We start from the raw sequence: 13,575 nt of genomic DNA, 5'->3' as shown, positions 1-13,575 counted from the left end.
TCAAATAGTCCAGCAGAGATTTTGCACTCTGGTATGCTCTGCTTTTATGATCCCTTCCAAAGATTATCTGCTGCTGCTGGCAGTGTAGGCCTCAGCTTCTTACTTTTACAGCATGACGGTGGCTCTAGCTCAAGTTGCTCCTGCCCTCAGCTTTGCTATTTTCTATCACTATATGGTGGCACTTAGGATTTCAGTGGAAACCTACTGTGCATAGAACTTTTTGTGGAAGGAGAAAGGCTACACCAGAGAAAACAGTTTCTGACAGCACTTGACTTAATTTGGAAGATAATCCCCTGTTTTTGGTGTTGTCATAGTTTTCTCCAACCTGTTTGACAAATGAGCCTACCTGTAGTTGTGTTTGTGCCTTTCCTATAGGAAGTTTATGTTGAAGGAGTGCCAGGCTTTGCTCACTTGGACAGGGAAATCTCTTACATGACTCTCATTTGCTCAAGAACTTTGGCTGCCTCTGTTGGCATGACAGAAAAATATGTTTGCTAGGTTTTTATTCTTAAAGGGATAGAATTTCGTTGGTATTTTACACTTAAAAGGGTGTAGCATTTCTTCAAAACCAGAATCCACCAGCACATACATTCTCAGTCTGTTGCCTGGGATATTAGCCAGGCAACTCCTAATAACACTAAAGCCTAGCAATGTAAGATTAAAATACCCAAGCTGGGGATAAATTGTCCAAATATTGAACAATGAATCTTAAGGTGCATAGGAAATGTACCCTAAGCCCAACACAAATCTTGTCAGATCTTTTGTGACACCGAGGTGGTTAATTTCATGGATGTCTGAACCTTTATTAGATTTAATTATTTGGAAATTGCTCTTCCTGAGTCCAGTGATGCCTGGTATTGTTACGTGGCAGTTTCTGCTTGGTTTCAAAACATCTTGACTGTCTCACACTACTTGTCTGTGCGCCTGTGGTGCCTTCCATTTGTTTACGGCAACATCAGGAAACTGCTGGTGTGAAAAACCAGTGAGGCTTGGAACGGGAATCCAGTTTATGTGACGCAGGAACGGTGGTGGTGGATGCAACAGAAACGGGCCCCAGATCTTGCTGTTCCCAGCAGGGAGGGACAGAAGAGGTGGGGTGCGTGGGGACATAGGAGGCCGCACTCCAACCCCAGCCTCGCTCCTCACCCGGCTGTCAGCGATGCCGTCGGGCAGACGCTGGACTAACGTGTCTTGATTTCGCAGCGCGCAAAATCTCCGCGTTCGGGACTGGACGGCGAGGTCCTGCCTGCGCGCAGGATGCAGCCTGGCGGGGGCCTGGCGCTGGCAGCAGAGTGTTGCACCTCCGCGGGGCGCGGGCGGGACCGGGACGCGCCAGGGACAAGGATAGCCGTGTAGCCGCGCCGGGTGGGACCGCGCCCCCCGCTTGCTTTGCACTGCACGCCGTTCCTCGCCGCTGCTCCGCGCCCCGCGGAGGCGACAGGAGGGGCCGCCAGGGGCAGGGCACCGCCCCATTGGCCGCCGGGAACGTTTATTTGCATATCCCCGCCCCCTTCGCAGTCCCATTGGCCACATGCCGGATCACTTTGCATCGCACCGCCCCTCCGCGCCGGCTGGCCGGCGCTGCTGTGCTGCGGTGCGGTGTCGGGCCGGCGGTGAGGCGCAGTGCAGGAGCGGGAGTCGGGCTGTGGCCGGCAGTAAGGCACGGGCAGCGCTACCGCCTCGCTGGCGTCTGGCGGAGCAGGGCGGCAGCACGTTGCGGCTGACGGGGCGAAGCGAAGCGGAGTGGAGCGGCCGGCGGGTCTCGGCGCGCCCCCTCGCTGTTCTGTCCACCCCCGCTTTCCTCTAAGCCGCTCCCCGCCCGGGTCCCGCGGGTGCAGCATGAAGTGCAGCGATGGCCCGGAGAGGTAAGACGGCGGTGAGGACGCTGGAAGACCTGACGCTGGACTCAGGGTATGGTGGCGCGGCGGACTCGGTGCGCTCCTCCAACTTGTCGCTGTGTTGCTCGGATTCGCACCCCGCGTACCCCTATGGAGGAAGCTGCTGGCCGCACCTAACTGACTCCATGCACAGTCGGCACAACAGCTTCGACACTGTCAACACCGTCCTAGCGGAAGACTCCGAGGTGCTGGACTGCGCGGGGCAGCAGTGCGCTCGGCTCCTGCCCGACCTTGAGGAGGTCCCCTGGAGCCTGGAGGAGGTGGAGGCGCTGCTGCTGCCGCCGCCGCGCCGGGAGCCGCGGGCGCCGGGCACCACCGCCGCCGCCAGCCCCGGGAGCCGGGATGCGGCGGCGCGGCTCTCGACGCTGGTGAGCCGGGCGCTGGTGCGCATCGCCCGGGAGGCGCAGCGCCTGAGCCTTCGCTTTGCAAAGTGCACGAAGCACGAGGTGCGGAGCGCCATGGAGATAGTCCTAGGCTGGACGCTGGCTGCCCGCTGCACGGCGGCCGCCCTCGGTGCCCTCTCTCTCTACAACATGAGCAGCAGCGGCGGCGACCGCTTCAGCCGCGGCAAGTCGGCGCGGTGCGGGCTGACCTTCTCCGTGGGCAAGTTCTACCGCTGGATGGTGGACAGCCGCGTGGCCCTGCGCATCCACGAGCACGCCGCCATCTACCTCACCGCCGGCACCGAAAGCCTCTTCCGCGACATCCACGCCCGGGTGCTGGCCGGCCCCGCTGCCCCGCTCCCGCCGCCTGGTCGTCCCCCGGCCGCAGCCACCACCAGCCCGGCGGAGAAGGAGAAGGAGGGTGGCGAGGCTCCCCGGTTCACCCTGGAGGCACTGGAGCAGACTGTCAACAACGACCCCGAGCTTTGGGGCTTGCTGCAGCCCTACCAACACCTCATATGCGGCAAGAACGCCAGCGGTGAGTGCTGCCGCGGGGCGGGACTGGGCGCCGCCGACCACCTGTTGCGCCGGGGCGAGATCCTCCCCCGGCGGCGAGTGGGCGCCTGTCTGTTTCCCCCGGGCTCAGGACGGGCAGCGGCACCTGCCGCCGGGTATGTGCGGGACTGCGGCGGGGCCGCGCCGCCGGGATGTGCGGTGCGGGAGGAGCAGGCAGCGTGGAGGGGTTGCCCCTGCCCGGCGGTGCCCGGTCCGGAGCGCGGGGCGGGAGCTACCGACCATCGTTGCCTGGCTCTGACGGGGCTGCCTGCCTGCGGAACGTTGTGTGCGTGTGCAGGGGCAGCTGGCAGGAGTGTTGGCGAGGTGATAGACAGCGTCCAGAGCCTCAGTTTTCCACAGGAAATGGCAGAAGTGCAGCTGAGCGCTCGCAAGCGAGATCAAACTTTGTTACATATGCAGTGGTTTGGCCCGAGACTGCGTGGTTGGCGATGAAATGCAGTCTTTCTGGACAGATTTCATTCATGTTGCTGCTTGTTTACCCAGAGCTTGACACAGATGCAAGACGGTGATGCATCAACTTCCTGGGGATTTTTTCTTTCTTTCTTTTTAAATGAAGGGTCCAATATTTTTAATGAGTTCTCCTTCGGTAGAGCAGGATCTATCTTGACGTTTCTTATTTCAGCTCCCTCTGTTTGTCAGGAAAGGGAAAATGGAACAAGAGGCATTTCAGGGAATCGGAGTTAAAATCGGATGGTTTTCTTCCTACAGTCTCCTAAGCGCGCACAGGCACATGCAAACACTTATTGTTAAGTTTAAATACAAAATGCGTGTCAAGCTGAGATGCAAATATTGGAGAGGAAAGGGGAACTGGGAGAACAAGGATAACTGGAAGCCTAGATCAGCTCTACAGATAAGCCCTGTCAAGTTGTTACAGCCACGGAGGGTGCGTTACAGCTAATTATCTATTGTGCTAAGACACCTTCTCTCCCATAAGACCCAAAGGGGAATGCCAGGCAGGAGCGAAAGAAGGGGACAAACCCTTCTCCCTGGTGTACAGAGATGCAGCTCCGTTATATTCCTCTGGTGCTTTTACTCCAGATGTGGATGTCCTCCCCAGAGGCTCTTCTGAACCTTCCTTCAAAATGCATCTGCTGTGAGGGGCATGTGTTGTAGGACCCTTGTGCTTTATTCTAGCACTGTTGCAGACAGCCACGTCTTCCCCAGGAGTGGCACTGTTGTTTTTTACCTTGAAGTGCCAGTGCTGTGCCTGTAGGTTTCAGATGGCACTGTGTTGCGTTTCTGACATTGCAGCACTGGCTGTGCAGGCTGCTACGGAGCCCTTCATTTTGTTTTGCGGCTCTCTCAAGTCATTCTGCATCAGCTCGGTTGTTTTGACTTAACTTCATTCTGACCCCCATTTATCTCCCTTCCAGGGACACAATTTGGAGTTTTTGCCTCCATTTTGTTGTAGCTTCACCTGGCACAGGTCTTGGTAGCTCAGCCTTCAGTCGAGCAAATGGCATTTGTCTAAGATGTTCGAACAAGACCTTAGCAAGTTGTCCATTTTATTTTCATCTCTCCCTGTGTCATTATGCTTTCTATGCAAATGACTGTACCACTGTTTGCCTTTTTAGTGTCTTTTAATAAGTAGTTTGACATCCTATTATATATACGCTTAGAGTTACAGGTGCAAACAAAAGTCAGCCCTTCTAGTGATAAAAACCAATTTTTTTGCTGTTCACATTTATTTAGATTTAATCCAAGAATGGGTTGCATGCTCTTAAGTACTTTCATGGTAACTAAAACAGCCATTATAAACTATTAAACACATCAGCCTGTCTCTTCACCAGTGAGATATGTATCTGTTTATATAGGCCTCACCATTTTGATGTCTGAGTGCTCCATGCAAATGTTTCCTTCCCAGACACTTAAAAGGTGGGGAAATCTGATGCAAGACATTATTTGACCTGCTTGAAACTATTTGGACAATGTGTGGTAGGAGGCTAGGACTGCTGGAAGCTACATCTGTATAGTGGTAGAACCACAAGTTCATCCTTCCTCTGTACTCAGTACTTGAAACACTGTGGTAAAGCAATTTAATAGGTGGCAGACATCTCCTTGCATCTTTGCAGTACTCCAAGAGAAGAATCATACTCTTGGGGGTTCAATAAATCAAGGTGTAGTTCCCTAGCTGGGTGGCGTGTGGGCACATAGGCACTGAAATCAGTGGATTTGGTCTATCAGATGTGGATGAGAACAGGGTGGCAGGGTACTTTCTGGAGATACCATGGTCAATATAATTTGAGCAAAGTGGGAGAAAACAAAGCAGTACAAAAGCAGACCTCCTGGCAGTACCTTATCTGCAGACAGTTTTCTGGGGGGACAGGTGGTGTCTCCCAGGCAGGTGAATATCAAACCTTAAAAAGATATTCCAGGCTAAATTCAGTGTCTTAAATTCTATCATGACAGTGAAACAGACAACTCATGAAGATCATGGGATGTAAGCATTCAGGAAACGTGAGTTTGTGCCTGATGTAGTCTGAGATTGCTCTAGTAGTTTGTGAACATCAGCGTTGGGGAAGACAGTCTGAGGATCTGCAAGACACAAACCATGCTTTCAGGGCTTCCCTGTCAGATGTGTGAATCATTCAGTGGTTTTAGCTGAGGTTTTTTAGGGTGGCATCACATCCAGTCATCTTGGAAGCTGCTGAATAAGATTGCAAGATAACCTCCTCCTTTCTGTAAATGATGGTCACATGCCTTCAGACAAAGAACATGTCTGAACTGATTCATTTGGTGGGTGCCTGCTGGGCTTGTCCAGGGTACACCTGGCCTGAGCTTGGACAGCTTGCCTCCACCAGAGTCCTGCTCTCCAACAGGTGCCTGTTCCTTCCTTGTGCAGAGTTCAAGGCATGTGGATGAAGGTGGTGGCACTACTTTGCACATTGCAGGCAGTAGGCCACATCTCCTTGATAAGCCTTTTGATAACCCTTTTGCGTAGGATGGGGGTAGGAATGACAAAGGTGAAGCAGGCAGTAGTGCTGGGAGTGAGTTGCTCGAGTATGCCAGCAGCTGTTGGCATCTTGGCTGAGCTTATCTCAGTTACTACATCTGAAAGAACAGACCTTAAAAGCACTCTGAGGTAGTAATTTTTTTTTCTCTCTCTGCACAACCAGAATTTTAATGTCATGGTTGAATGAAAATTAAAAACTTTACGTTTGGGATTTCAGTGGTGCTTGAATGTTTCAATTACGAGCTCCATCTGAACAGCATAGTACACATTTTACATCCAATAACAGTCGTGCAGAGCACTATTTCCCTGCAAGTAGTGGGAGCAAAATATTGTGTACTCAATGAAAGGCAGTAAAAGCTGGCACCTCTGTGGTTTAAGCTACATTATTTTAGTTTCTTTATTGCTCATCAACCCCCTACTTTTAGGCCAGATCTGAGAGCCAGATTTGAGATGACTAGGAACTTTCCCCAGTTCTTGGAGCCAGTGTAAATTGTAGAAGAAAGTCCATGTATTTAATTTTCACAGGGGATGTTTGGATGCTAGGTCCAAGCAGCTCAAAGTCACCAACGCTGTATTACAGAAGTCCTCTTTTACCAGATGGAGCAATGGTGTTAGGCAACTCTTAGATTAATACAGAGTTTAGAAAACGGTCTGTTCCTGTTTCAGTCTTGGGGGTCTCCTTACGTGGGAGAACTCATGGTGAGAAGGGCAGAAGCCACAAGGGAGTCAGCCAAGGAGCCAGGCATTGCATGTACAATCCTGCCTCCTATTTGTGTACAGCTACTAAATGTTCTTTCGAACCCAACCGTGTCACTGCGGTTTCTTCTCTCATTCTTAATATTATGTGGAGGGGAAGACACAACAACTAGGAAGAAGCCCAGGATTAGGTCAGGCTTGGCTGGCATGTCAGCTAACCTCAGTCTAACCTCAGCCTCATCCCCTAATCCAGGTGAGCTCGAGGGACTCCAAGAAAATAAACAATTCCAATATACAGATCTTAACCAAATGAATTAATGCTTTTGAGTTCTGGTACATACGTTCAGATGTATGTATACATATGTGTGTGTATATAGAGACCATTCACTTCCCTTTCTTGCAAGCATACTGTTATCTGTATTACTTCTCTGCTTTTTATTGTAATTGAACCATTCATGATCCTATTATGGCTTTAGGGGCAACGTGAAAGATCAATTGAAAACTTATTTCAGCTAGGATGATAGAGGAGTATTTGGGCACAAATGGAATTTCATGCCTTTTTATTGGACTTTTTTTAACTGCAGTTTTAAGAACATCTTTCCCCCCGCATTATATTTGAATCTTATCTTTTGCTAGTAAAAAAAATAAAATTGGAGTACAGTTTGAAGTTTCTTCTATGTGCCTGTATGTTATATTTAGGGGTCTTTGCTATTCCATTTTCCCCATCTGCTTCTGGGTGCTTGAGTCCCTTGCCCAAAGGATATCAGCAGTGGTGCAACAACCTCCCAGGCAAACTTCCACAGCCTCTCCAAACAAGTGGTGGATTAATAACCTCTTCAGATTGGAGGGAGAGTCACTTCTTGAAAGGCAGAGGTTGTTCCTGGTCATGACTTGTGGCCAGTGACACTAGTGGGAGCTATGATGGCAGTGGGGAAACCATGCTTCTTCCCTGGAATGGAGTGGGCTGTTTGAACATCTTGTGTTGGCAGGAGTGAGACGGATGGATGCTCAATGTGTGTATGTGCTTGTTGTAGACCTTTGTTGCTTTTTGAGGATTAAGGATCAATGGTGGAACTGGGAAGCAGAGACACAGTGGGAGGTTGTGGTTTGACGGACTGGTTGATGAAAGTTTGTTTCCCTCTGGTCATTTTTATTCATATAATTTATTTCAGTTATGAGTATAATGTAAAGCAAAAAATAAAAATCCCAGAAATGGTTATACCAGAAACACTTAGAATAATCAAGATGATGTATGCTAATACAAGTATTCCCTTCATCATGCTGTAAGGAAAGTACCTTAATAGCACTTATAGTTGTGGCCTCACTAGGGACTTTTAGGGCTGCAGCTATGCCACTTATTTTCTGATGTAAGTGAGGCTTTGGACTTGTGATTGGGAAATATGACTGTAAATATAAGGAGCATGTTAGGGGAATAACAGTTCAGTTTTAGTAGTGTATCAGGTTCCTGGTTGTGGTGTTTTTTGTTTGGGTTTGGTTTTGTTTGGTTGGTTTTGTTTGTTTGTGTTTGGTTTTTTGTTTGTTTGGATTTTTTGTTTGTTTTTTTTTTGAATGGTAGTCTTTCAGCTCTTTTCTGAGCTGGTGACACACAGTGCAGGTGAGTGTTAGGGGCAGCTTTGCATTTTTCCCTAATCCTCCTGCAAATGCTGTCGCTTCCATAGCTGCTTAATGTGGTGTTGTTTGTGCAGCCTGTATTGAATCAAGATGTTGGTTTTCAGTCAAAAATCTTCCACATAGTCCAGAGTAAATACCCAGTGGTGCACTAACTGGGGACATCTACAGGCAAAGCCTTTTCTTCATTGTTTTGGACAAGGGGCCTGGTTCTCATCTCTCAGAAGCCAGAGGAGAAAGCTTTATGGTCTTCCCCTTGCCTTTCCTCCTATGAAGGTGTGAAAAGAGAATGCCACTCCCATTTAGATTACACCAGAGGAGAAGAGAGCTGTTTCCTGGAGTGCATGGGTGCTGAGAATTAAATCCTTTTTCTGGAGTAATTTCCTCTGGTGCAGAAAAAGTGGCAGCTCCTTTCAGAAGTCTTACTGAAACTAGCAGCTTCCACCCAGAAGAGGTCTATTGCTGACCCAGTAGAGGCTGTACAGAAAAAGCAAAGAGGGGATGGATGAGGAAGCTCGTCACCAGGATGTGCTCTCTTGCTGTGGGGATAATGAGCAGCAGCACTACTGCTGTTTGTGTCCCTGGGCAGATTTGCTTTCTGCATGCTCACAGGCACCTTGGTGGATACTTGGAGCCTAGTTGACAGTGGACTGCTTCTCTTATCTGATTTAACATCAAGTATTAGCATTAGCTGCTGGGCAGAGGAACAAGCAGCTGCTCGCTGCTGTGGGCTGATTTTTTCCAGTGCTCTTGTCTTTCAGATCTGTATGATCTTCATGGTGTGCATCAGTGCCTGATTGTTTTCCAGTCTCCTCCCAGTTGCAGCACTGTGTCCACCTCTGACAGCGGTGCTGTCCTCACAGTCCCTCTGTGTCAGCACACCCATGCGTGGCTGCAGGGTGTTTTCTTGTGCCCCAACTGTTTTAGTGTAAGAAAAAAGCAGGGACTTTTTTCTTCCTTTGCTCTTGTCCTTGTTTTCTTCCTGACCAAAAGCATCTTAACTGCACCATCTCCATATAAATGTGTAATTATAATTGTTATGCACCTAGTTTAAATTTAAAAGATTTTAAAAATACCTACAGATGGGGTCAAAATACCCTAGAGCAAGCCTAACCTTTGGTTACTTTGCCAGAGCTGTGCATTTGGGCAGCCTGAAAAGAAAGACGATATGGAGAGCTATACCAGCTGAAGCCCTACATGCAGCTCTCAATCTGTCCTTGCTTTCAGGGGCTCGCTGTGACCACATCTGTCTATCTGCACATGGCTTCCCATTTTCCCAGAAGGCAATACAGCTGTCCTGCTGTTACAGGCTGTGAGGAGATGGATATAATCTGGTGGTCAGTGACTTCTTTTGCTTTGCGCAAAGTACCTCTATCTTGTGGTAAAAGAGAAGAGAGGAGGCCACAAATCAGGTGAAATGAGTCAGTGAGAAGACACCTGTGGGCTTGTTTTAATAGTGGGAGTGAGGGGTATGTTGCTGGTAGCAGTTGAAGAACAAGGAACCATCATTGGTGAGGATCAATTCAGCAGAATGCATGGGGTACAGGTATTTGTGCTGATACCTTGCTGATGCTGTAGAGGCTTGTCTCAGTTATTTTAATTTAACCTGAATGGATGCTTTGGAATCATCCCTCTCCCTTACCTTGGCAGTTTGTGGGTGAGGAGGAAGTTGCACAGCAATTCATTGAGTTATGACCATTTTCTCAGGCTCTGTTCAAGTGGTGCCTGTCATCTTGATGGTACTGTATCTTCCTTGATTTGTACACTCAATTCCTAGTAAGCATTACCAATGTTTGGTGTAATTGTTCCTGGAAACAACCCAGGAGGTTTTATAATATGGTAAGAGGGTTGTTGGCATCCTGTGGTAAACACATGGACCATCTTGGGGGCTGAGAAGATAGGTGCTTGGGGATACTTGCAGTTTCCCACTAAGATTCTCTTGGCTTGTCAGTGACAAGGAAAATAAAATGATTTTATTTAGAGTTAAATGATACTGGATTGGTAGTAAGAAATAAGAAGAAAACTAGATCACTTGTATCAACAGGCCTCAGGACAGGTAATTGTGCCCCTGCTGAACTGAGCTGGGTAATGGAGGAAGGGCTTGTACGCCCCAGTCAGTTCCAGGCCTTTTACAAGCACTGTGTTAAATGGCCAGATTCTGGTCTGGGTGGCTGTCACACAGACCTGGTGTAAATCTACATGTACGGTGGTGTTTGGATGGACTTTTGTCAGCATAACAGATCTGCTGGGTGGGAACTTTGCTGGCATGACACTTGGGGACTGGGCTCTTCCTGCCATTGTCATAAGGCAGTCAGTAGTGGGTGTTAGTGCTAGGATCTTTCAAAAGGTAGATGGAAGCTCAGGAGGCAGGCATAACCTCTTTCTCCTCTGGTCTTGTAAGGCTGATGAAAGCGAAAGTGCAGGGAGGAATCAGTGCTGCAGGATGTGTGGGAGGTGGGATGCTCTCCAGGAGATAGGAATGCATGGAGGCGTTGCAGCTGAGCCAGGAGGGACAGGTAATACCTTTAGGTCAGCAAATTCACAGCCTTCTCCCAGAGCCCTAACATGGATAGATGTTGCTCATGTGAACAGCACAGGGACTTCACGCAGTCATGAAGGTCTCAGGACAGGCTCATGAGTGAGCAGGAGGAAAGGAACCCCCAAGAAGATTAGAGAAGAGGCATTGTCACGGACCATATTTCTGTCCTCAAGTGCTGTGGAGTAGCACCTGGACCTGTGGGAGTCTGAGGCTTTAACATTAAAAACACCCTGGTTTTAAATTGCACTGCTATGAAATACTGCTCCCAGGTGGGGGAAGTGAACAGGGCTGGAGTTGCAGCAGAAATATGGTGAACACATTTGCATTTTCAACGCATTGACATAATTGGAGGAAACTTTGCATCCTGCAGTGTTTCACAGTTTCTCTGCCCCCGTGGTAGTCTTGGATAAAGACTGCTGGGGTATAGTGTCTTTGGCCTAATACATAGTGTTTGGCTATGAATGAGGAGATAGAGTTGGGGAAGGTTGGCTTTTCCTTGTAGAGGGCTGAGCAAACCTTGCAAACTTCTCTTCAGAATGTTGTCTGGCAGGGATTTGGAAAAATAGAGGTTGTGGGACAGAAATCCATATGCCCAGGCTGCAAGTCCTTTGCCCCAGGTGAAGCAACTTAGCTTCTTTGAAAGCAGAGGGCTTGGCTGGTAGCAAGGCAAGTTGTCACCTGCAAGGCAGGCCAGGTGCCTGGGGATTGATGCTTCCTGTGGTGGGAGGTGCTGCTGCTGACAGAAAGGAGAGAGATTTCAGAGATTGGAGTCATTTTGGGTACCCACTGAGATGTTTTTTGTGGAGGATGCTAAGATTTTTTTTTTGTGACATGGGCATTTTTCTTTGCTTGCTGGTGTCTCAGAAATGAATTTCACTGAATCATTCAGTGTGAGTCTGGGCAGGTAGATAGTTTTGCTAGAGGCTAGATGCAGGTACCTCTGATGCTGTTACTTCTCTTGGTGTTTATAAAATAAGGGTCACAAAACCCAATACTTGAAAAGAATTATCCTGGTGCTACTGGTGTTCATTTTCTGTGAAATGATGTATGATGCAAGGCATTCCAAAGGTATTGCTAAACCCAATCCTGTAGTTCTTGCTTGGGCAACAATGCCACTGATTGCAGTGATGAGGGCAGTCTGTCAAGCACCAGGACCAGCTCTCACATTTGGTAGCAAAGAAACTTTTGAGTCAAAGTTGTAGGCCCAGATTTAGTTCTGCTAACTTTCAAAACTGAAGGCCAGTATCAGTACCTCACTGCAAGTATTCCCAATTTGAAAGAATTTGGATTTTTCTTCCCCCCCCCCCTTGTTTTACTGACAGTGTTCAGCTTAAAGACTTCTCAGCACAGCCTGTAAGCCCTTATGCTGACTGGCTAGCCTCTTTCTGCTGGCCCACATAAGAAAAAGTAGTCCAGCAGTGTATGTTTTCAAGAGTAAATTAGATTTTTAAAATAAGGGCTTCAGTTTAATTATCTGGCATGCTCTCAGTAAGGAAGAAGGAGTTTCAAAATATGTTAGCTCCTTTAACATGGGGGAAAAAACCTAACAACCCAAACAGGTCACCTCTCAGTTGGTTAGGACCTGCTGTTGCTTTGCTGTTGTGCTTACTGATTAACTGGTTCTTTGTTTTACCACTGTGAGCACAAAAAAATTGCCTTATGCATCAAATGGTTTTGCATAGTGAATGCAGTTTTGCAAGCTGAGTGAATGAATGCAGGGGCAGACACCAGCAACATGCAGTCTGTTTTTGATGAAAAATTCCTGCTTGTGTGAATGCATGTGATGCTTTGCCTTCCATCCTAAAGAGTGTTTGGTGGGCCACAGGGTAATCTCAACTCTTTTATAGATTTAACTGTATCTCGTGTATCTATCCAAAGGATGCTGAACTTGTATGGCAGTGTTCTTGAAGCTGAAAGCTGGGAGCCAAGGTGGGTAAGCTGATGACACTGTCTGACATACATTAGCAGTTAAACTGTGGTGGTTGAACACTTCTAAACCAAGATTAAATACAAGAGTAAAAATACCCTAGCCCAAGCTTATTCCCTCTGAAGCGTGCAGATAGTCTAATTGATTTTCAGGAAGGATATGTGCCTTTACCTCTCTTCAGCACACAGAAACTGTGTTTGCATGGGATAATTGGCAGGTTTTGTAAGGAGACCTGTGGTGATGAGAGCCATCAAACTGCCAGAGTAGATGAGGATGCTGATGTCTACCGGCTTTGCCTCCTCTCCACTGACCCAGGGATGTCATGGGGAGAGAAGGGCCAGAGACGGAGCTTGAGGTTGTGGAGAAACTCAGCAGTTATAAAGCGGGTGGGAAAACACTGCCTTATCAGAGCTGGTGAGCTTCTAGCCAGACATCTCTAATGACAGACCATGTCTGTGTGAGGCACAAACTGGTGAGTCACAAAGTGTTTTCTAAGGTTTTGGGCTGGCCCTGAATGCTCAGGTGTCAGCTGCTATTGCATGTTACTTCTTTTTCATTCAGAGGAAAGAGACACAGCCATGCAAGGTTTTCCTTTGGAAGGGACCCTGCTACCCTTACCCCCACCTTTGCCACCTTGAGATTGGATGATGCTAATGTCCAACCTAGGACTATGCTTCGAGACCCTCGGGGAGGTTACCTGAAACTCTGCTGCCTGCTTAATAGCTGTTTCTCATGCAAATAGTGCAAACACACCCAAACTGCAGAACTGGCTACAAAGCTAGCTGCTGAGCAGAGCTAGACCTGTATTGTCAAAAGGAGCTTCAAGGCCCACAGGCAGCTTGTGCAATCCATGATGCATGCTCCTGACAGTGCTGCCAAGACATCCTCCGCTGGAGTGGGAAGGTGATGAGGGCATACTGTAGTCTTCAGGGTTGGGATTCACACTTTTTGTAGCCTGGTAGGGTCTGAGTCGG

General features: G+C 48.4%; 1 protein-coding gene across 3 annotated transcripts in view; it reads left to right on the top strand.

The window, feature by feature from the left end:
• The first annotated feature begins 1,852 nt into the window (after positions 1–1,852).
• ABTB3 (ankyrin repeat and BTB domain containing 3) overlaps positions 1,853–13,575 on the top strand; it is a 174,736-nt gene continuing 163,013 nt past the window's right edge. Inside the window, exons 1-2 of one of the 3 annotated variants that reach the window (XM_054386587.1) lie at positions 1,853–2,629; positions 2,702–2,831. In XM_054386587.1, the coding sequence (XP_054242562.1) occupies positions 1,853–2,629; positions 2,702–2,831 (907 nt within the window). Of the gene's footprint in view, positions 2,832–13,575 lie in introns of all 3 variants that reach the window. The other 2 variants (XM_054386586.1, XM_054386585.1) reach the window with 2 other exon arrangements.

The sequence above is a fragment of the Indicator indicator genome, chromosome 14 (genome assembly GCF_027791375.1).
Source record: "Indicator indicator isolate 239-I01 chromosome 14, UM_Iind_1.1, whole genome shotgun sequence".
In the NCBI taxonomy this organism is placed as follows: domain Eukaryota; kingdom Metazoa; phylum Chordata; class Aves; order Piciformes; family Indicatoridae; genus Indicator; species Indicator indicator.
Note: the sequence above shows the minus strand (reverse complement) of the source record. Positions and strands in the feature narration are given on the sequence as shown.